Consider the following 23,957-nt stretch of genomic DNA (forward strand, 5'->3'; position numbering starts at 1 on the left):
AAACAACACAACACGTCAACACACACGTGACGCACTACGTAACCTACCCACTGCACCGCGTGTGCATGCAGATGAATACGTGCGCATGGCACTGCCATCTTGCACTGATGTCACTTCATTAAAAACAAACGTGTTGATACATCGTTACTGACTCGGAGTGAAGTGAGATCTGTTTTCTGCCAAAAAAAACTGGCTATTTTCAGAGACACAGAATAAAAAATAAAAATCCATTTCAAAATGTATTTGCGGGGTTGCAAATGTTGACTTGCGAATATGCGGGGTGCCCTCCACAACCAGCAGGACCGGAGAGCACCTGAACATATCACTGGGTGCAAAAAAGAAAAAACACCCTTCCAATTGAATCATTTTGAATTCAACACCATTTTTAGAACTATACATAAAAGTATTCCATTACTTGTGTCCAGTGTCACCCTGTGTGTTGTCATTTGTTGCAAGAGCATTTTATTGTTTTAACCCGTTACTATTAACGGTGGGCAGCTTATTTTTACACTTGCATGACCGAAATGTGCTTTGTGATGGCCACAGTTTGACCCTGGAACCAATTATTTCTATTTTCTATTCTTTCCTGTGGGAAAACCTGACCTGCTGACCTGGGCTGCACTGATTGCAGTTTCTTGAAACCATGAACTACAAACTATGGTCTGAAAAGGAAGAATTGTTTGTGCAATGATTGACTATAAATATAACCATGGGTGATATCCACGATAGGTCACACTTACCAAGCTCAAACAAATAATCTTATTTCTGTTGTTTTACGTCCCTGCAGGCCCGCGCCCACACCTTAACTACTACTAGGACAGTTAAGTGGCGTGTGTCACCGTGGGATGCTGTCATGTGTTATTCTAAAGCTTCATCATCAAGCCAAGTTCTCCGGGTTCTCCCCAGGTAGACGAGAGTAGGTCAACACTTTAGGAGGAATGTGGCTTCACTTTCAGCGCCATTTAGTTCTGTTGTCACAACATGCACCCGAAAAGAACACCCCTGCAGCGGCGATTAAAACTACAAACAAATACAAAAATGACCATCGATGCAGGAATTATTTGAGGAATTCTCACCGCTTGTTGTGAGGCCCACGAAGGCACACAGCGTGACCCGCGATACGTTGCAATACGGTATCAGACGCGCGTACGTGTCGGTGGCGGGCTGGGGTTACTGTTATAAGACATCTGATTCCTGCACAAACACAACAAGAGCAGCTCAAGGTTGGCAGTGTGTGAAATGATAAATATTACGCCGACCTCAGTGTCACCTCTCTGCTTGACGCTGGGCTACTATTACTTCATTTTCATTCGACACTCTGGAGGGGGGCGGGTCGTTTGGACAATATGGACACAGCCAACAGTGGAAGACTCGATTGCATCGACTACGTGGACTGAAAGACACGAGCTGGGAAAAATGACAACATGGTCTCACAAAAGAATGTCCACCTGCTTACATTTCAGCATGCGTTTGCATGACAGCATATCTTGGCAGGGGAGAAAACTTGAGGGGGAAGGTGGGAGCTTGGTGGTAAAAGGTGAGACCTGTACTACAAAGAAGGATAAATTTAAGGATCCGCCACTACTACAAAGCTAGTTAGCTTCTTGGAAGGATACGTGGCCCTGGTAACCTGTGCGGCAAGCTAACCTGCTTCACCACAGGTTTCGTTCGTGCAGAAGAAATAAAATGGCGTCAGTGTTCATTGAAAGCGGAGATCCGTGCGGGTAGTAAAATGAAATCCAACATGTACTGCCACAATGTGAAGCAGAGCATGATCCCCTCCCTTGGCAAACTGGGCTGTGGGGGAGGTTTCCAACGTGACAATGAGCCCAAAGACATTCGTCACAACACATCACAAACGTGGTTGTCCTGTGTTTAAAACGTTCACTTCCAAACCATCTTTGCTAGCCTTTTGCCAGCATCTTAGGTCATTCTCCCTGAACTAGGAAGTATCGCCTTCTCATGGGTAGATAAACAATGCAAAGAGAAAAAAATCATTTTTCTCATTTTTTCCTCTTCCAATTAAAAAATGGAAGTGGTGACTGGTGTCTGCTAGCATAAGGACGGTGAAAGAAACCCAAATATGGCGTTCCATTGTCTTATTCTTGTTTTGTACTTTGCAGTGGTGTAAAAATGCACTGCGCCCTATACTTTCAGGTGTCTGGAATATTTTGCCTTGTTGCCAAGTTCAGAAATCAAATTCCAGTTGCCCCGGTTAGTGTGTTTTTCAGTTAACATCGAAAGTTTCCGCTAAACTTTTGCCTCGGTTTTCATGCATTTTTTGCTTTGCATGCAATATGGCGCGTGTCTTGTCGTGTTATTAATAACACTGTGTGAGTCCCACTGTGTTCTGCATCCTTAGCTTGCTAATAAAGTCAGCTATGTCTTGCCCAATGGGCACATTTTTAATGTCATCATGAAATAATAGTTTAAGAAGCCAACGTGTAGAAAACACTGATTTCTGTAGTAGAGTTCATGACGCCAAGCAAAGCCAGTCAACAATACACTTTTTTTCTACGTAGCTAGCCGCTACAAGTGAACAGATAACTTTAGTTATAGATACAGACATCTTAGAACAGAGTTATTTCATCCATCATCACAATCATAAAGATGAAAGTTACATCTTCGCGTTAGCTTGAAACGCTGCGGGGAGCGAGCGCCAATCAGGAGGGGAGCTTAATGTCAGCTGACTGACGTCATATGACAACTACAAAGCGACGTTTACGACATCGACCCAAACTACCTTGGCGATCTACCGGTAGCTCGCCATCGATGTAATGGCCCCCCCTGGTCTTGGCTAAGTAATGGTGTTTGTTGCATGTTTATAGCTTCATTTGTTGTCTTCCTATGATGAAAATTGCAAAGGTCCCCCCATCATAGTATGTGGAATTACTCCATCATCAGGATCAGTCTTAGATATTCTTATATATATAAAGGCGTCCTGTATTTTTTGTCCAAGTGCTCTGACCATGTTTTTGTAAAGTTATGTGGTCCTATATCGCGATGGTAAAGAATCCTGGATCCAGACGGTGACCTGGATCACCCCCAAAATTTAATCAGTTCTTCCATATCCCATTTTTGACAATTCCTGAAAAGTCCGTTCAGAACTTTTCAAGTTATTTTGAAAAAAAAGAAACTCTTTGGCGGAGGAAATAAGAACCACATCAGTCAAAGCTTAGCGTTATCATGTTTATGCTGGACATCATTAGAGTGCCTAATGTTGTGGCCTGTATGCTTTTTTGTCTTTTTTGGGGGGGTGGGGGTGTTCAGCGTGAGTGAAAGGCAGGAATGCGTCCACCGGTGATCAGCATGTTGCTATTTTAAGTGCCGTTTGTCCAGACCTCAGGCTAAAAGTGCACCGGGGAGAGACAGAGGGAGGGCACAGAACAAGACCCCAACACTTGTCAGGAGAACCTGTTTCCATTTGATCCTATTCTGACTTTTCAGGAAGGGTCGGCATCAGGCCGAGTCAGCTTACTACAGGCACATGCTCGAAAGACTAAACTAGAATTCCATCACTTCTATGGCAAAATCTCTCAAGTGGCTTTGGTCAAAACGTTTGGGGACTCTTCACCAAGCTTCTGAATGAGAAGGTGTGTCAAAACATTTGACTGGACCTGTAGGCATTCCAAACGTGTGTTTTTTCTGGAGCCACCACAGAATGTGACAAATCCAATAAATGACTAACACGAACGGTAGAACCGGTTCCAATGGACTTAGCGTGACAAAGGGAAGTGGCAATATGGCTAAGCTGACCGCAACAATAAAAGAAGAGCAGAATGTACACCAAAAAAGGAGCCACTTTCCCACACATGTCCTTCGTCATCATGGTTAAGATGTTTTAACTGTAGTTAACTTCTTTTTACACTTGCATGGTTTCTTTGCCTGTACTGTACAACTGATGGGAACAGTTGGAACCTGGAACAGATGAATCCACTCTTCCCGTGAGGAAATGGAAGTAATCAGTGTTCCGGAACACCGTGTGCAATCTTAGAAGTCCGGAGCAGACGCAGTAACCCTCCCGTCCATCACACTCCATTCGGGTGGGGCAGCGAGTCTCGAGCAACGATGGGAACCGGGAGTGACATTGTGATTCTCCCGGGATAGTTCAAGTGTTTTTACTCGGATTCCTAGTTTCGATACTCGCTTCGCCTGGAAGAAACAGCCACGAACACCAACAAAGAAGTGGCTAAAACATCAGAACCAGGGAAGTCCAACGATAAACGACGTCTGTGTCGTGCCAATGTCACCCAGGGTTTCAGGATGGCTGGTGTAAAAAAAAAAAGGACGGGAGCTCCAGCGAGGCAAGTTTATTTACGTCTCTGTTCGCAACAGTCGAGCAACCTTCTCAATCCACACAAAACACTTCTGGCCTTCAAAATAAGAGCGCTTTGGGTAACTGAAACATTGCCTGCTGAACAGCTGACCAGATCATTTCCATTTTTTGGAGCATTTGCTGGTGAACAAAAGAAAAAGACATCCATCAATGACAAAGCAGGTCGAGACGCACAATCAGGTGATGGAGTGATGGAGCCTTGAGAGGAAGTGCGGCCACGTCGTGACCTCTCTTAACGTGAATCACCAGCGAGGTAAACACTCTCCCTGAGCCGACACAAGCCTCAGACTACGGCATTGTCACAGGCCGCCTCATTGTGGCCACACCAGCACTCTTGGCAGCTTGTCGACGACAGAAGAGGAAACATCCATCAGGCCTGGGAATGTTTCCCCCCCATGCCGACGCGTCCTCTCTGTTTGTTTTGGCTCACTTAAGTAAGAACACCAAAAAGCACGTTTGTCTCGAGATTCTATGGAGTTGCGCGCCGGGTGGCTATCTTAAATTCCCACCAAACCAACCCCCACCCCCAGTTTGGCTGACACGACCCATGTGGGAAAATCCCAGCTTTGAGGAAAGTGATTTCTCGTCCATGCTTGGGTCACGCTGGTGGCCATCAGGGCTTACGCCAGCCCCCACTGAATGGTCTGGGAGAGTGCTCTTCACAGCCTAATGGAAACAAGGCTCAGGGAGCGTGGAGCATATACATCCCCCATCACCGCCTCCCCCCCTGCCCCTGAGGGCTCGTCCCAGGCATGTGCTATAAATTTCCTGACCATATATTCCCAAGTCGAGTTCATTTTTCAGAGGAGCCACACATGTGGTGCATATCTGGGTTTAGATTATGGCTTTTGGAGGAGGTGGGGGAGCTGACTGGGGTCCCCATCCATTAAAGTAGTCCCTAATCTTGTTTTCTTGAGGACCTTCCGTCATGACTTGTCATGGCTTCTTGCTTGTTTTTCCATTATTTTCACAGAAATGAACTCCCAAACTTTTACAAGACTAAAAAACCACAGAGAATCTTGCCTTTGCACTAGTTTGTGACCTTTTACCAAGCAAGAAAAAACGTCACACTTGTGTTTAACCAAGCGTGAAAGAGCTGCAGAGGTGAGAGCGTGCGTATAAAGAGGCCCGGGCAAGAATGAAAAACAGGCGTGACAAGCGTACGTGGCTGTTGTCTTGCTGAATGACAAAGCATGTAATGCTGTCAACTCCCAATCGGTTCGGCCCGCATCGGCCACAAAATTGCCTGGGAAAACATTTTTTACACCAACCTCCAGCACCTGGTTTGTGTTAAAGCATCCAGGGCGTACAGGGTTACACTTCACCCTCAATCGCTCACTTTGCTCTACCATTTTCCCAGAAAAATATGAAACCAAAGGAGTGTATTGAGGAATACTCAATCGGGTCAGTTTTTAATCACTTCATGTCTAACGTTGTACTATATGGTACCAAATAACACATTTGAAGTGACAAAAGTTAGCAGAAAATGGACATAAACAGTAATTTTACACAAAGTAATAAGAAATAGAAGCCAACTCACTGAAGCTGACACGGTAACAGGAAGTACTGTAGATAACACTAACAGGAAGTTAAAACAAACTAATGAAAGGTTGTCGCAAAATAACTGGAAGTTAACATACTCAGACAGGAAGTTGATCAAGCAATAGTATGAAAAAGTGACAAAAACTAACAGGAAGTTGACACGCTAACAGGATGTTGACACACACAAAACAGGAAGTAGACAACACTAACCGGAAGTTAATACAAACTAATAAAAGACTGCCACAAAATAACAGGAAGATGACATACACAAACAGGAAGTTGATCAAGCAATATAATGAAAACGTGATGAAAACAAACAGGAAGTTGACACACTAAAAGGATGTCGACAAACACAAACAGGAGGTTTGCACAACCAAACAGGCAGTAACACTGACGGGAAGTCAAAACTAACTAATGGCGGACTGCCCAAAAAATGCAGGAGAGAACAACCTGGCAGGAAGTTGCTTCAACCAAACAGGATGTTCATGCAAACTAACAGAAAGTTGAACCAACCAATCAGAAAGTTGGTACATCCCAACATGAAGTTGACACAAACTAACAAAGTTCAGACAAATTAACAGGAAGTTGTTACAAACTGACAGGAAATTGCCAGATAAGAAGAGGAAGTTAATAGAAATGGCGGGTGATTCGACCCAAATGACTGCCGTTGGCTGCCAGCGGTCTCACGTCACTGTATCTTAATAACTGTGGTTTTGCACCACAAACGAGGGAAACCCTTGTTGGTTGAGGGGTTGCTTCTACCTTAGAGCATAAATACTTTGGATCCCACAGCATTTTGTCCTATCTAGTCTTTGAGTATGAACCAATGAAGCCCGAGACGAAACGTCTTATGAAACAACTTGAACAGTTCAGCTGTGATCGATTCAATCCCCTGTGAGTACATCAGAGAGTTGACACAAAGTAACAGGAAGTGGACACACAAGAACAGGAAGTGGACGCCAACTGAGGCTAAGTTAACACAAACCAACAGGAAGCTGAATCACACTAATACTATATGCAAATAAAACACATTTTAACAAATGCCTTTTGCTTCATAATAGTAAGCATGAGTAAAGTGCCCTCCATCTATCCTCGCCTCAAAGTGGGACACAAAAACATAAATGTAGTTCACCACATAGCTGGCTCGCCACATTAAAAGTAAGTATTTTCTTTTAAATACATGAAAGCAAGACTCTTCACATTAAAACACGCCATAGTTGGACTGTAAACATCGACACTGGAATGTCCCCATCTGGGCTCTAAGCTATCCTAGCGATTCGGTTGAAGTCATCAGCGGTGATAAGGCGTTAATACACTGCAGGTATTGTGTGGACCAAGCTGATCCTGCTGGGCTTTGGACTTGGAAAGGCGGGTCACGTGGAAGGTGTAGGAAGTCTGCTCTGCTATTGCTCTTTGATTGCCGAGCCAAAGTGTTCAATCAGGTCTGAAGCCCCGAGATAGTCTCTCTTTTACGTTTTTTTCCAATTGCTAAAACACTAAAACGACATGCGTAGCACAATTATTTAAAGTGACACAGAGAGCAAAAGCTCTTCTCAAGTCTCCAAAACTCTAAACACATGTTCTGCTTACACATTTTGCAATTCACTTTTTAAATGCACTGAACACGCTTCTCTGCATAAGACACTACAATATGACATAAAGTCACATGTTAGCCATTTCAAATGACAGTACATGAGCTAATTGGCCAATGTATGTGCCACCTGGCCCAACACCTCAATGCTTATTTGTTAGCACTTGAGTCAGGAAGCAAGCACGAGGAAAAGACAACAAGTGGGTTCTTTTGGGCACGGCACTGAAAGGAATACGCCTGGCAGCTCTTTGTGTGCATGCGTGTTGTTCAGGCTATGGAAGAGGCATGTGATGAGATTGGTGTGGGTGACATTCAGGGGTGGATACGGCACTCAAGGCGCTTCTTGACCTCCATGTCTGGCAAGGGAAGGTATTGCCTGTGATGTGGACGAGGCGTTGTGGCCACACCCAGCTGTGCGGCAAGATGCTGCCTCATTTTTCTTGCCTCTTTTTTTAATATATTTTTTTAATATATATTGTTTCTGCACATTTTTTCTGCAAATTTTCTTTTTCAGTTTACTGTTTGGTGAGCATATATTTGTTTGTTTGTATATTTGTAAACATATCTGCGGTGCATATGTTGCACTGACTTGTTGGTGAAAAATAAAAGTACATGTTTCAACAGCGTGTGTATCTGCAAATATTTCTGTGCATGTGAACAATCTGAAGACTGCTCTACAGTTTGAACTATTTTGGTATTATGGCAAAGCATACTAAAGATGAGAGTGCTTTTCATTATGCCCAACAGTGTGTAGTTGATTAGACATGCGTTTTGTAATATGAATGACGTGTGTGCAACTTGGTACAAAAGTTTGATTTTGATGAAGCTACATGTACTTTTGGTTGCAGTGCTTCATTTTGCAGGATATATGAGGGATTTTGCAGTTCAGGTGTGTGGTTTTGTGAATTGTGCTAAGTATTTTGATAAAACCAGCCTAGTTTGCAAAATTGTGTTTTAGCAATTGGAAAAAACTGTAAGACACGGGCACAGGTGGAAAAAGCTGTGACACCTGAGGAAGCAAAGGAGGACTTTTGGTTCTTTGTGACATCTGGAATTTTTGCGGTTTCATGTGTGAAATTTGGGAAGCCAGCAAAAGATCCATTGTGATTAAGTGTATCGAAAGTAACTCTGCGGAAATGTTCTTGGCTTGGACGATGTGCGTGTCTGTGTGTGTGTGTGTGTGCGCGCGCGTGTGCGTGCGTGTGCATGTGTGTGTCTGTGTGCGTGTGCGTGTGTGTGTCTGTGTCTGTGTCTGTGTGTGTTCTAGAGAAGAGCAAAAAGAGCTCAAGTGGAACACAAAACGTGATGGAGCTTATAAGGAAAGACGAGTGATTGGTTCACGTCCAGACTGGTACAGAATGATGTAAGGAGGGTCAGCAAGGTACCAAGGACCAATCATAAGTCACGTTACAACAGACCCTTGGATCGTTCTGTTGTTTTTCTAATGTGTCCTCAAAGCAGGCAGAAATCTGTCCATCACCTTTGTTTGCCTTCAAGGGCCAATCGATACCGGTGCCACAACAGCGTACTGGAAGTGTGACTTGCCTTGATGCTGCAATTTAGACCGTTTCAAGCCCTACTGTGTTACACGCCATTTTGTGTGTCTGCAGCTTTAATGCTAATGACTTGCATTTATTTCTGCATGTCTCAGACAGAGCGTGTGTCTCCAAGAAGTGCTACTGTGCACTTTATCCATAGATGATGAGAGATTGTCATCACACATCGACATCTCTGTCAATGTAAACAAGCACGTGAGGCCGTGGGGGGGCAAAGCAGGGACACATTCGATTGGCTAAGCAGTTGACGTGCGCGTCTGAGCGCTGCTCAGGAACAAATTCGGCAAAAAATGACGACAGCTGGCCAAAATGTAGGAATTCGACAAAGTCGCGAAGATAGGTTGAATTTGGGTGATAAGGCGGGATCGCAACATCGCAAAATCCTGGAATTGGTCAAGAGTATGCATCTCGCCTTGATGCCAAATAGTGTGAATGCTTGTCTGCATTGGAAGACCGAGCAGGACTAGGGTTCTTTGGCCTGTTCAGGCCCTTCCAATTATATCGTTTTTCCCTAAAGCTGGCAGCAGAGGGCTGGACCGACCTGCACACTCACACACACACACACACACACACACACACACACACACACACACACACACACACACACACACACACACATTCAGAGTGCTGACCTAAACGGTAAAGTGACAAGCCAACCCTTCACGTAGTTTATAAAACCCAGGCCTAAATCCTTGCACCTTGGCCCTCGAGAGGAAGTCGTGAACAAGGATTTATTGCTGCTTCTTTAATTGGCTGCTTTAATTGGGAGTTGTTTCCTCGCCCCTTCCCGTGTCAGCCACGACGGATCAAACCGGATGATGTACACTTGCCAGCAAATGATGTTCAAACTCCTTAAGGCAGCCGTAATTGCGACAACAAAAAAGCGTTCATGAAAAGATTTTCCTTGCGGGGTTAGCACTACACTGTTTTCACAACCTTGACAAATGGCTGCGTACACGAAAGAACGTCTAGAAAAAACAGCACCAGGCTCCTTTCTTCTCTCCCTCTCGTCGCTGTCAAACAGCCAAGCTGGCCTGTGCACTCAGGAAACCGCAAGTCATTTTCCATCTTTCCATGTGTGGAATTTTTCATGCTGCCTCCATGCCAGCAGCACCCTTTATAGTCTGAGCTGGGGGGGACACATGACCACTTGCGGGTAAATTTAGCGCATGATGTCACTGATCTGGCACCAGCGGGGAAATAACGGCAGACTTGCAAGGAAATTGGATGCAATCATCAAAACGCCACAAGGTCTTTCCTAAAATAGTAGGTGCAAATATGACTTTTTTTCCAGTGTAGACACAGCGGTGGGGGGAAAATGTGCTACATCGCCTTTTCCTTTCAGGACCAAAGCCACTTCTAATAAACCGCACGCACGTTTTGGGACAACACTGAGGTAAGACTGAATGCTCACTGGTCGCGTCAAATTTAAAATGCACACCTTTTGATTCAACCTAAGAGTAGGAAGTTAAATGTAACGCAGATATCCTCCAAGTTTTATGATCAGTAGACGAAAGCTCAGTGACTTGCAGCCAATTACTCTCAACAAAAATATACACGCAACACTTCTGTTTTTGCTCCCATTTTTCCACTCAAAGATGTACACAAGGGCACAAGGCTATCGCGATCAAATATCGTTCCCAATCTGTCCAAATGTGTGTCGTGAGCATTCCTATTTCATAATTGATGCTCATATCAAGATGCTGATTAAACTGCACAATTATTATACAGGTGTGCCTTACGTTGGCCACAATAAAAGGGCACTCCAAAATGTGCAGTTTGTGGGGGACTAGATGCAGTTACACTGCACATTTTGGAGTGCATGGCAACCTGTGCAAGGCCAACCTAAGGCCCGCTTTTGCAATAACGCTGCTTAGCAATAATGATGAAGTCAACAATGCTACAAAATGCCTTAGGTTGGCCACAGTAAAAGCCACTCCTAAATCTATAGTTTAACTGTATTGGGAGAAGGGCTCAATACAGCACTGGGGGTGGGGTGCCCAGTACCGTTATCCGATCATTTTGGAGTGGCCTTTTATTGTGGCCAACCTATTGCGTTTTGTAGTGTTGTTAACTTCATCTTTGTAACTACTGTCTCGCTACACAGCATTAAAGCATGCAACCAGTGGCCTCCTGTTCAGTGCCAAATAAGCCTCAAAATAAAAGCATTGCAGTATTAACCGGAATTCTGAACCCATTAAATGAGTTTTTCGATGGCGAGCGTTACTGTCATTGTAGTAAAGACATGAAACTTTAGAAAAAGAGTGTAAAATATTGTTACTATTAACAATTACTAACATGAAAATATAGTTTGACAAATGTTTAACATTTCGTCATTTACAGACATTCAGTACGCACGCTTCAGCTCTTCTTCTCTTTTGGTGTGGCTACAACGAGCAGGCCAGCGCCATTGCCCCCTAGAGTCCAACCCCCGAATCACAGCGCAGAACCATTCACGATACTCGTGTCACTTGTCAATCCAAACAAAAATATGAGCAAATGGAGGAAAAGCTTTGTTTTTGCCCGTTCTCATGATGTCGCTGGCCAAAGTCAGACGCTAAGTAAATGGTTCGTTTCCAGAACAGCTTGTGAAACTGACTCCGATTGCTGACAGCTTAAAAGTACCCTGACAAGGTACAAGTACAAAAACAAGACTTGTAATAAAAACTGAAGTTTTGTGAGAAGTTAGCAAGGCGACTTACAGTATATCATAATCACACAGCCCGTCACGGCCCTATTTCCTATGTTCTCCATCATCACCTACTCTCATGTGTTTCTAACGAGCCTCCAGTGCAAGAAGAAGCCGAGCGACTGCACGGTTGCAGCTGTTTGTGCCGGGGGGGGGGGTTGAAAGAGTCACTAGTGACCCTGGCTGGAGACCAGGACTCTGAGAACAGCTGAGAAACACGCAGGAGACAAAAACAGACAGAAACAGAAACCCCGCTATGATGCATTATATGGTGTGTCGTTTGTAACTGGACCGATGCTGAACACACAGTTGGATGCGCTCAGAGGACATGTTCTAACTGCACATGACACGGAATCTACTCTTTATTCATCAAGTGAATCTTATTTTTTTCAAAATGCAAAATGTGCGGGAAGAATTTGGGGAAGGCCCTTTTCTGCTCCAGCATGACTGCGTCTGACTTCTGGATGAATGGAGCAAAAAATTCCCACAAACACGCTCCAATGTCTTGTCTTTCCCAGAAGAGAGGAAGCTGTTATTGCTGTAAAGCGAGGGAACACCTTCACATTTTCACATCCTGTACTTGAAATGGACACATGAGCTAATCCATGTGTCCATATTGCTTACCGTTATTAGTCTTTGAGTACGACCACTGCAGTACAGCTGCAGTACAGTGGTCAGTAAGTAAGTAGGAAAACCCACATTTGTTCTTATATAAGCTGCAGCGGTGTATAAGCCGCATGTGTCCACCATGTCAGCTCTTCATTTGACAGGAGCCAATCATGAGCTCTGAAAAACAATCACAACAAGCTTGTCAACCCATTGAAAATTGCAGGAGGTCATTACTCAATGTAACAGTCTGACTCACGGTTTCATCATACAAAGAAAATTAAACTCATCACACAGCAACTTAACACTCTAACTTTATACCTCAGAAATCTACAAACACAGAGAAATGTATCAAAACGAGTTTAATATGAAAAAACAACATTTTAAAGTTTTCCCATCATGCATTTCGTTGGAGGAGCATAGAAAGTATAGAAAATTGTCGATGGTTCTGCAATGCTGCCCCACCAGAGGGAGCCAGAGGGAAGCTGACATCATTGCAGCGCCCCAATGAATGCATTACTCAGACACAATGCCTTATGGTACACTTTAAGGTAGGTGAGAGGAAAGCATTAGCGGCTCTGCAGAAAGATGAGAGCATCACCATCTTACCAGCTGATAAGGGCAGATGCACAGTGGTTCTCAACACACTGGACTATGAAGAAAAAATAAAAAGTCTAATTAGTGATGCCAACACATATGAGCAACTTAAAAGGGACCCATCCAGTAGGTATAAGAAAGAAATCATACACTGTCTCCAAAAGTTAGAGAAGGAAGAACTGATTGACAGACAGATGTATCATAGGTTATACCCTGGGGAGGCTACACCATGTATCTATGGCCTTCCAAAAATTCACAAGGAAGGGTTTCCCCTCAGACCCATTGTCTGTAGCATTGACTCTACCACGTACAATGTAGCTAAATATGTAAAAACAGTCTTATCCCCATTGGTAGGCAACACTGATCATCATATAGAGAACACAAAAGGGTTTGTGGCGAGTATCAAAGACCTCAGATTGGAGCCAGAGGAAACTTTGGTGTCTTATCATGTGACTTCACTTTTCACATCTGCCCCCACCTCAGCAGCAGTCTCGGTGGTGAGGAAGAGACTGCTCGAGGACTCAACTCTGCATCGGAGAACAAAACTTAGTGCTGACCACATCTGCCAATTATTGGAAATTTGCCTTAACACCACATATTTTCAGTTTAGAGGGAAATTTCACAGACAAATTCATGGTTGTGCTATGGGCTCACCAGTCTCACCCATAGTGGCGAATCTGTACATGGAAGAGATGGAGAAACAGGCTCTCACATCCTTCTCAGGGACAAAACCAAGGCACTGGTTTAGATACGTGGATGACACCTTTGTCATAATCAAAAAACAGGAAATTCAGTCTTTCACAGATCATATCAATGCGGTGGACACCAATATCAAATTTACTCGCGAGGACACTAAAGAGAACCAACTAGCCTTCTTAGACTGCAAGGTAATTATAGGAGAGGACAGACAGCTACTTCCAGAGGTCTTTAGAAAGGCCACACACACTGACCAATACCTGCTTTTTGAATCAAACCATCCACTACAACATAAACTAGGGGTTATTAGGACCCTCCAACATAGAGCGGAACAAATACCAACTAGTGCTGAGGGAAGGAAAAAGGAGACACAACATGTCCAGAGAGCGCTCTCAACCTGTGGGTACCCGCGGTGGGCTTTTAACAAATGTCAAAAGAAGAGAGTAGGGAAAGAAACCCAAAAGCCCACAGAAGAAAAAATGAGAGGAGTGGTAGTCCCTTATGTAGCGGGGGTCTCTGAAAAACTCCAGAGGATCTTATGGCAACACAAAATTCCTACCTATTTCAAACCAGTAAAAACCCTGAGACAAAAATGAGTGCATCCTAAAGACAAGGCTCCAAACCAAAAACAGAGCAATGTGGTCTATTCCATCCACTGTAAAGATGAGGAATGCAAAGAGCACTACATTGGGGAAACTAAGCAAATGCTCCAAAAAAGGCTTTATCAACATCGCAGGGACAATTCGAGTGGTCCTCAATCAGCAGTACATCTACACCTTAAAGCAACCAATCACTCTTTTGAGGACAGCGAGGTAAAGATTTTGGCCAAAGAAAACAGATGGTTTGAAAGAGGAGTAAAGGAAGCTATTTTTGTCAAACAACAGAACCCATCATTGAATCGGAATGGTGGTTTGAGGTTTAATTTGGACCCTGTGTTCAGCAGGTTACTGAGACCAAAACCCACAGCTCTTAGTCTTGCAAATGAGGTGGAGCCAGGGCCGAGCCAGGGCCGAGCCAGAACAATAGATGCTAACGAGCCAGTATCAGAGTCGTTCATACCCAACTACAGGGAGCTACACTTCCCTTTGTTCGGAGGTGCTAATGGGAGGAGAGGATTAGATCACAACTCCGCCCAGGCTTAGTGTAAGGAACCAATAGGAGGAGGGTGCTGGCACACCAATTCCGCCCACTCTTACTGTATTTAAGGCCTAGGCTACCAGCACTTATTAGTTCGCTGACGAAGCTCTTCGGATGAGGAGCGAAACGTCCGACACCTTCTTCACAGAAGTACAGATGACGTCTCAAGAAGCCTTTCCCTCGATACACTTTAAAATGTTGTTGTTGTTTTTTTTTTAAAGAAAAAAAATGTAATTCATATTGGGACATACTGTATTTGTATAGTTATATGTATACCTTTTGAGTGCTAAGTTTCTGTGTGATGAATTTAGTGTTAGTAAAGTGTTCTTTGAAAGGTGACACCGTGAGTCAGACTGTTATGTTGTTATTCTGATAGATACAATGACCTGCTGCCATTTTAAATGCATCGGCAAGCTCGTTGTGAGTGCACTGATAGCTCGTGATTGGCTCCTGTCAACGAAACAGCTGCAGTTTCCTCACTGACAGTATGTAAATAATTAGTAGTCGTTCTGAAGTAAAGGAAATCACATGATTAGAAATTAGCCGCGCCGCTGCATAAGCCGCACAGTTCAAAGTTTAAGAACAAAGTAGCGGCTTATACACTGGAATTTACCGTACTGCTCACAACACAATATTAGCGGAAGTTATTGTTGTGAATATGTCACTTCTTCATGCGCGTTCATGGCGGTGTTTGCGCATGGTTGCCGTAAGTGTGACTTATATACCATATGTTTCTTTTCACACTGACAGCCATGAGAGGGCGCTCTAGGCTCGTGTGCCAGTATCTGCTACGCCTGTACCACTGAAAATGTACAACGTAAACATCAAATTATCAAGACAACTGACTTACAGTCTGGAAAAGATGGTACTTGTGGCCATTTTTTGTGTGTGTTGTATCATAATTGTCATAACACAATATCAGTGAACGTCATTATTGTGTTATTGCTGTGAATCTGTCACTCTCTTGTCTTTGCTGTGAGTTCATGGCTGCATGTGTTTGAATATACAATATTTGACAGAAAGAGGCCCTTTTTGGATCTTTGAGTTCAGCTCATGAAAAATGGGAGCAAAATCAAAATTGCCGCGTTTGTGTTGAGTATAATTAAAGTTTTAGCCTCCAATATTTAAAAAAACATAAACAATAATGACAAAATGCACTTGACATGAATCACAGCTGTGTTGACAAACTTATTGACGGTATTCATGGTGGTCCCGGCGCTCAAGTTTCCAAGAATTACGGTTCTGCTCGGTCACAGCAGATATTTCTCACATGCACACACACACTGGTGGACCACACATTCATCCAGTGTTGCATAAAAGTGACATGGAATGTTTGCAGGCCACAGTGTCCACTTGTGCTGTCCCGTCTCACACACACACAACAGACCATGTGAGAGTGCAACCTGAGCTTCAACAGACATTTTAGTCCAAATCCCACAGCTGCAGCCCCCCCTCCCAGAGCCACATCACATACCACCCTCCGATCATCAGCATGATACAAACAATGATCCGGCATGCTGCCTAATTTTAACGACATGCTCCCAAGTGTCCATTTTCTTCAAGGGGTTTAAAGGAGGCGGGCACTTGGACATTCTGGAGACATCAGCTGGGGCAGGAGGAGGCGACACCTGTGGCTGCCAGTCTACTATGTTATAACACTGACTGAGCAGAGGCCCTGAGCGCTGCCATCATGCAAGCCTGCAGGACATCTAGCAGCCGTGCAGGATCAACTTGATTTGCTCCAATGTGCCAGACAGGCCTGTACAGGAATAACCAACACACTTGGAAAGCCATCTGGACATAAAGTTGTGTCAGAGAGACAATTTAAAGGCAGCCTTGCTAAAATCCTTTACTTTCTTTTTCGTGTTCCTAATTGCAAACAGAATTCCAGACATCACTAAAACAAAAGAAGAAGAAGAAGAGAAGTGCACAGCGAAATGTGTAGACATTGACTGGCGGTTCCTATTCCTTCCCTTGCAATGTAAACATCATTAACATCAAATTCAACATGTGCGGACGTCTCTCTCGGCTATAAACATGACTGTGCATTTCATTTGCAAGCTACACTGGGTGCTTCCCAGCATGCGCTGAGAGGAACACTCCAGCTATGCGTCACAGTAATGTGATGAAAAAGCAGGAGGTGAAAAAGTGATTGGTCTTCCTATTTGAAACATCAGTTAATAAAATAAACCCATTTTCATTTATTCATTGAATTGAAACTAAAATAACATCAAATCAATTTAATTATTAATAATATTATAAATCTGTACAAAATATATACTGTACAAATATATAAATGTACTAATTTCAACTTAAAAAAACACTCAAATAAAAATAAAAACACTACAGTTCATGCCAGTACAGTTTCATTGAGGGCCACATGGCAGCTGTAGCTGCTCTAAGCATGCAGCTTGTAACAGTGAAACTGCTGCATATAAATGGAAATGTATCATGGCCTCGTGATATTGTGGCACCATGGCCCATGCATAACATGATACATAACGTAGTTGCTGGATAACTTGCTTTGTAATCAGAAGTCAAGATGACAAGCAGATATTCAAGTGTGTATTTTTGACAACAAAACAAATGGTTAGAATGTTTTGTTGCATAATAAGACAACATTATTATTATTACTATTACTATTACTATTACTATTATTATTAGGTGTGCAACGATACACAAAACTCACAGTGTGGTTTGGTTCTATACGTTGGTGTTACGATTTGTTAAAAATAAATTACCTTGCCTTTTTGAATTTGAATTTGACTGAAATTTCCAACATTTTTTCACATTTTTCTCATTTTTCAACATTTCATCACAGCACGGTATGAATGTGGGAGGCGGATCTCAGCGTCTCTGTGCCTGACAATGCAACCTACGCCAGAGTCGTTGATCGCAGGTACACTGAGCTTTCAGCACAGAGCGTGTTGTTCCATACAGGGGTCACGGTTCGGTACGCATGTGTATTGAACAGATACACATATTGTTACATTGCTAATTATTATATATAATCCTGTTCAAATGGAAAAAGCAAATACATTCACCAATAAAGATGACAGGATTTATTGACACACATTATTTCCAGGCTTTCACAGGCCACATGAAATGATGTGGCGGGCCAGATCTGGCCCACAGGCCATTAGTTTGACACCTGTGCTGTAAGGCGTCTTTGAGTATATAGAAAAGTGCTGCATAAAGTTCTGCATAAAGACAGTGTATCTTATTATTATTAGAAGGAATCATAAAAGACCCATTTGTTGCTTAGTTCTTCATTTTCACGACACATTTACCATATTTTCTGGACTGTTAGTCGCGCTTTTTTCATGGTTTGGCTGGTCCTGCGACTTATACTCCGGAGCGACTTATAGTCCGGAAAATACTGTATGTAGAAATTCCATTTCTCCAGCATCAATTCATAACAAAAGTTATGTGAAGACACGCACTGAGCCGATCCAAGACGTTCCTTACACATTCCACACGAAACGCTCCTGACACATTCAAATAAAACCAACACGGACAAGCATTTTGACAACAGAGGCGGGGAAAAGGCCTGTCAATTAAGGCATGTTTGGATGAGTTTAGTGTGGAAGAACAAGCCCATCAAACGCAAGAATGGAGATGACAACAAAAAGCCTGCCCTACCTGCTCCTGCTTCACCGGTCATCTTGTTCAAACCCTGTAAGACAGAAAAGAGAGGAAAAGTAAATACATTTGACATTTTTAGGCCAATAACTGTTTCCCCGGAAGTTCCTCTCTTGTGTAACATTCTTCGCCATTGCCTTGCCCCCACAGCTCTGATGTACACCCCCATGTGTACTTGCTCGCCTGTTTTCCACATTTTTCCATGATGGAGAAACAAAATGCTCCGACGGGTCCTCGGAGTGCTGATTTCAATTTCCATCAACATGTTTGGACTGGGCTAGGGGGGTGTTTTCCATGCTCCGACAGCGCTTGTCAAGGCAACTAACAGGGGAAACAGCGCTCCAGTGTTCTCGATAGATTTTATTTTTTTCTGCAAAACGATCAATGGCAAGAAAACGCAGACAAAAAACGTCAAAGTGGTTGTGGTACAATGGAACCTGCTTATCTCGATGCTAACCATTGCAAGCACGTTCACCTGCGACTTTTTCCAGCGACATAAGGAGAACGGGCGATAATGATTCATGGGTTGGGCTATAGGGGGCAGTGATGTTTGCCTGCTAGTTAGAGCCAATCCAAGAGAGAAGAATTCATTTTATTCAAGTCCATTTTATTGACTACAATGACAATAAAGTTTTTGTACATGGGCAAATCTTTTGAAAAAAAGAAACAAGTGGGTGAAGAATGATTTTAATGGCTTTTAACTGACAAGTCAGTCATGTACAGCCACATAAGTGGTACTCCGGAAAAAACATGTCCACATGTAACCTCCAAATATCACAGGAGACCTCAGGTTAGTGTTTTGCTTCAGCTTTTTTTTTGTGATGCCACCACAGAAGGGCACCAGCGATGGCAGAGGAAAAAAATGTGATGAAAACCATAAAGCAAATAGATTTGAAAATAGATTCAAGATTCAAGATTCAAGAGTTTTATTGTCATATGCACAGTAAAATTCATTCTCCCAATAACAATGGAATAAATGAAGTAAAATAAATAATAATAAATGAAGCAAAAAATAAGTTAAATTTACTTAAATATTTTGACTAAAGTAGGCCGTATTTAACCATGATGATTTATAATGATTTATTTCTAATTACGTTATGTGATTTATAATGACTTATTTCTAATTACGTTATATGATTTATAATGATTTATTTCTAATTACGTTATGTGATTTATAATGACTTATTTCTAATTACGTTATATGATTTATAATGATTTATTTCTAATTACGTTATGTGATTTATAATGACTTATTTCTAATTACGTTATATGATTTATAATGATTTATTTATTATTACGTTATGTGATTTATAATGACTTATTTCTAATTACGTTATATGATTTATAATGATTTATTTATTATTACGTTATGTGATTTATAATGATTTATTTCTAATTACGTTATATGATTTATAATGATTTATTTATAACTATGTTATGTGATTTATAATGACTGATTTCTAATTACGTTATATGATTTATAATGATTTATTTATAACTATGTTATGTGATTTATAATGACTGATTTCTAATTACGTTATATGATTTATAATGATTTATTTATAACTATGTTATGTGATTTATAATGACTTATTCCTTAATACATTTTGGAAAAACCATGATAGAGTGAAGCCGCAAAATTCAAAGCGTGAGGCATTACTGTAAATGTTGGTGCAAATCTGGAAAGATGAGCATTTCAAAATGAATTTGTTTTCACTTTTTTCTGTTTTATTCACTATATTGTGTTAACAGAACTCTCCTGAATGAAAATGGTGGAGAACCAGGAAGCATTCAATATCTGCACGGTATTATTTATGCCTTATATTTATATTTTACAGTCAAACCTGTCTTAGCGGCCACCTTTATATAACGGCCACCTGCCTATAGCAGCCACTGAAAAATCCCCCCAGCAAATGTACATGTTATAGACCCTGTGTATAGCAGTCACCGGTCTAACGCGGCCAGCGGCCACCCATTTTGTCTCCCTTGGTCAATATCTGACCGCATATAGCGGCCAAAATACGACTCAAGCAGAAGCTTCATGTGACGGACACCTGCTGCTGCTCCCCGTTTTCTCGCTCTTTCTCTCTCTCTCTCCCACAGCTGGGCGTGCAGCAGGAGCAGGGACAACTGGACACACCGGCAGCTAATTAATCCTTCCCCTACTTAACTCAAAGTAGGGGAAGCTGTGAGACGCCGGTTCCTTCCATGACAACCCAATCTACGCACTCGCGGCTCACCAAATCGCTCAAGCCCTTCCAGATTCGGCGTCTCCACAGCCGGGTGTTGCAGTTGTCCCTTGACCTAGCCGTTTGCAAATTCTCTTGTGTTTTTGAACCTTTTACTCTGGGGCTGCACAAGCTCCACAGTTCACTCCTGTGATTACCTCCACACTGAAAAGCCGTTAAAGAACCTTGCTTCCGCATTCCGTGGTCCTCCGCACACGCGGAGGACCACACACTTCATGCACGAAAAATAATCAACTCACATTTGAAACAAGCAACATGTAATAATGTTTTAAATGTGAAAAGATTATATTACAACGTTTTTTATTAGAACTAAAATTTTCTCCAAAAAAGTTTAAGATCAGTTAACCAAATCCAAATTCAAAAACAAAATATTAAAAACAAACATAACAAAAGACAATACACAGCTTTGTTCTGCGGGTGGTGTAGAATAACAAGCCTCGTAGTTCTTTACAACTTTTAATCGCCAGCTCAGCTCGGTTGCATCACATCATTCCAACTTCCTACTTCCTTTTCTCTCATTCACTCGCTCTACTGTTGGTCCCATCCGCAGTCCCACAGTGCCCTCTACTGGTCAACATGTAACAGTATAATTATATGGATCTGTAAACACAACAAGCTTCTAATCACAGACATGTCAATATGTGCGCTCACAAATTCAAAATGGCCACCAACCTGTCTATAACGGCCACCTGCCTATAGAGGCCACTTTTGCCTTTTCCCTTTAGTGGCCGCGATAGACAGGTTTGACTGCAGTTGATTTAGCCCGCCATCCATCCATTTTCTATGCCGCTTGTTCTCACTCAGGTCGCGGGTATGCTGGAGCCTATCCCAGCTGACCTTGGGCGAGAGGCGTGTTGCACCCTGGACTGGTGGCCAGCCAATGGCAGGGCACATCTAGACAAACAACCATTCACACTCACATTCATACCTATGGACTATTTAGAGTCTCCACTTAACCTAACCACGTTTTTGGAATGTGGGAGGAAACCGGAGAAAACCCACACACTCAGGGGGTGAACATGCAAACGCCACACACGCCCAACGGAGATTCCAACCTGACTGTGTGGCCAACATGCTAACCACTCGGCCGTAATAAATAAATGAAATAAATGAAGTAATAATAATAATAATAACAATAATAATAAAGATCTAGAGTACCAGAAATAGACATATTGTGCATTTTTCCATGAATAGCTGTTCGGCAGTCATGTGACCAAAGGAACATACCATTTCTTTGTGTGAGGAACGTTCGAACTGATAAATCTTACTGACAAAATAAAAGTCAGCATTCCAGATTAGTTGCACACTGATGCAAATAAGAGATGCATTCCTTTTTTTTTGCGGTGCCAAAAAGCTCCCATAAAATATATCTCAGCTCAAGAACGGGTTGACACGTTGGACCAGGTCGGGGTTTGGCTTCCATCTGCATCGCATTCCCGCTCCTTGCTGTCAGATGTTTCATATGGAGCTCTTATGCAACACACACGCACACACACACACACACACACACACACACACGCACGCACGCACACACACACACACACACACACACACACACACACACACACACACACACACACACACACACACACACGCACACACTGAGAAAGAGGGAAAAATGTGTTCATGTGCAATCGTTGTTGACCCCTTGTCTCATCTGTTTTTCTACATTTCATACGACGTTCCCGGGATCTGAAGCCAGAACGGTCAAGGTCACCTGGCAGCCTTGTCCTGTCGGCACATCCATGAAACATTCCCAGCTGTTTTAACCCGCGATGTGTCACCATTTTCAAGTGGCGTGTTTCCAAAGGGGCAGCTGGCATCTGATTCCAGAGACAAACTTCACTTCAAGAGAAATGCAGGAGCAGGAACATTTGTTCCCTGGAGAATCTTTTGAGCGTATTTCTAGAATTGGACGAAATTGAACATGAAACATTACAACCTGAGCTGGTGATATTTGACAGAAATATCTGTACACCGCATGTGTTGAAACATGGTGAACCGCATTTGTTTTTGTGTCTGCACCAAATGCACAATCTGGATCAGATCTGGATTCAACTTGAAATGAAATTTAAAGTGCGATATTCGACACACACGCTGAGCTTTGAACCTGCACGCAGAGGAATTGGATTAGACAGCGATATGGTCTGATCATGAAGTCATAATGGGACGTCCCGATCAGGGTTTTATGCTGCCGATTCCGATGCCGATCATCCAAGAGGGAAATTGGCCGATATCAATCACATGGATGAACTGTAAATGTTTCAATAGATTTATGACGAGTGCTACTGGCCAGGGTTGCCATATAAGGGGGAAAGGGTAGGACAATTCCAAGGTCCCCTGACTGCCATGGGGCCCAACAAATAGGTAAAAGGGAGGCGCAAAATAATGTTAAAATAATAAAATATGAATTGATTCTAGTGTTTTTATTACTATTAAATAAATGGTAATTCAATTATGAATATCATATTTTTAATTACTACAAATAATTATTACTATTATTAGATATAAACATGAATAAAATGAAAGAAATCAAATAAAAGATATAAAAGATTTTTCATTTGAAAAAATAGTTTTTAGAATGGTTATATTTAGTCAAATATAAGGTATTACTATTGTTACTGCTAGTTTTAGTAGTATTACTTGTATCATCATCATTCATTTGTCTATGCCACTTAATCCACATGGGAGTCTTGGGGGTAATCGGGTCACGGGTATGCTGGAGCCTATCCCAGCTGACTTGGGGTGAGAGGCGGGGTACACCCTGGACTGGTGGGCAGCCAATGGCAGGGCACATATAGACAACCAATCACATTCATACCTATGGACCATTTAGAGTCTCCAATGAAGCTAACATGCATGTTTTTGGAATGTGGGAGGAAACCGGAGTACAAGGAGAAAACCCACACGGGGTGAACATGCAGACTCCACACAGAAATGCCCAGCCTGACTGTGGCCAACATGCTAACCACTCGGCCACCGTGCGGCTTGTATTAATATCACTTCTGTGCGCTATGTGCAGGCTGGTAGCACTAAAAGGATGCTAATGACATAGCTACACCTCATCAGGTTAGATCGGACCATCGGGGACGCAAGTAGTCAAAACACTTACCGCCTTCTTGCTTCTCGTCCTCGTTCCCACAGAGGCGCCGCGAGGAAGACAAGACCTGCTTTGGCTCGGCCATTCCCTTCTCGGAGCTCGCTCATTCAGGTTTCGGTCCAAAGTGGAGCGCTGAAACAACATCACAACAACATTCAAGACCCAATCTCTGTCCAAACTGGACCAGACCAGACCTGGACAGGACAGGATGGTGGC

The 23,957-nt window shown here is 42.7% G+C and overlaps 1 protein-coding gene across 4 annotated transcripts in view; it reads right to left on the reverse strand.

Moving 5' to 3' along the window:
• The window catches only part of stard13b (StAR-related lipid transfer (START) domain containing 13b), a 77,579-nt gene that overhangs the window by 39,095 nt on the left and 14,527 nt on the right, over positions 1–23,957 (reverse strand). For all 4 annotated transcript variants that reach the window (XM_054793832.1, XM_054793833.1, XM_054793831.1 and 1 more), the window contains 2 exons: positions 23,754–23,873; positions 18,393–18,426 (listed from right to left, as the gene is read on the reverse strand). In XM_054793832.1, coding sequence (XP_054649807.1) covers positions 18,393–18,426; positions 23,754–23,873 — 154 coding nt within the window. The remainder of the gene's footprint in view (positions 1–18,392; positions 18,427–23,753; positions 23,874–23,957) is intronic.

Source organism: Dunckerocampus dactyliophorus, chromosome 12, assembly GCF_027744805.1.
Source record: "Dunckerocampus dactyliophorus isolate RoL2022-P2 chromosome 12, RoL_Ddac_1.1, whole genome shotgun sequence".
Classification (NCBI taxonomy): domain Eukaryota; kingdom Metazoa; phylum Chordata; class Actinopteri; order Syngnathiformes; family Syngnathidae; genus Dunckerocampus; species Dunckerocampus dactyliophorus.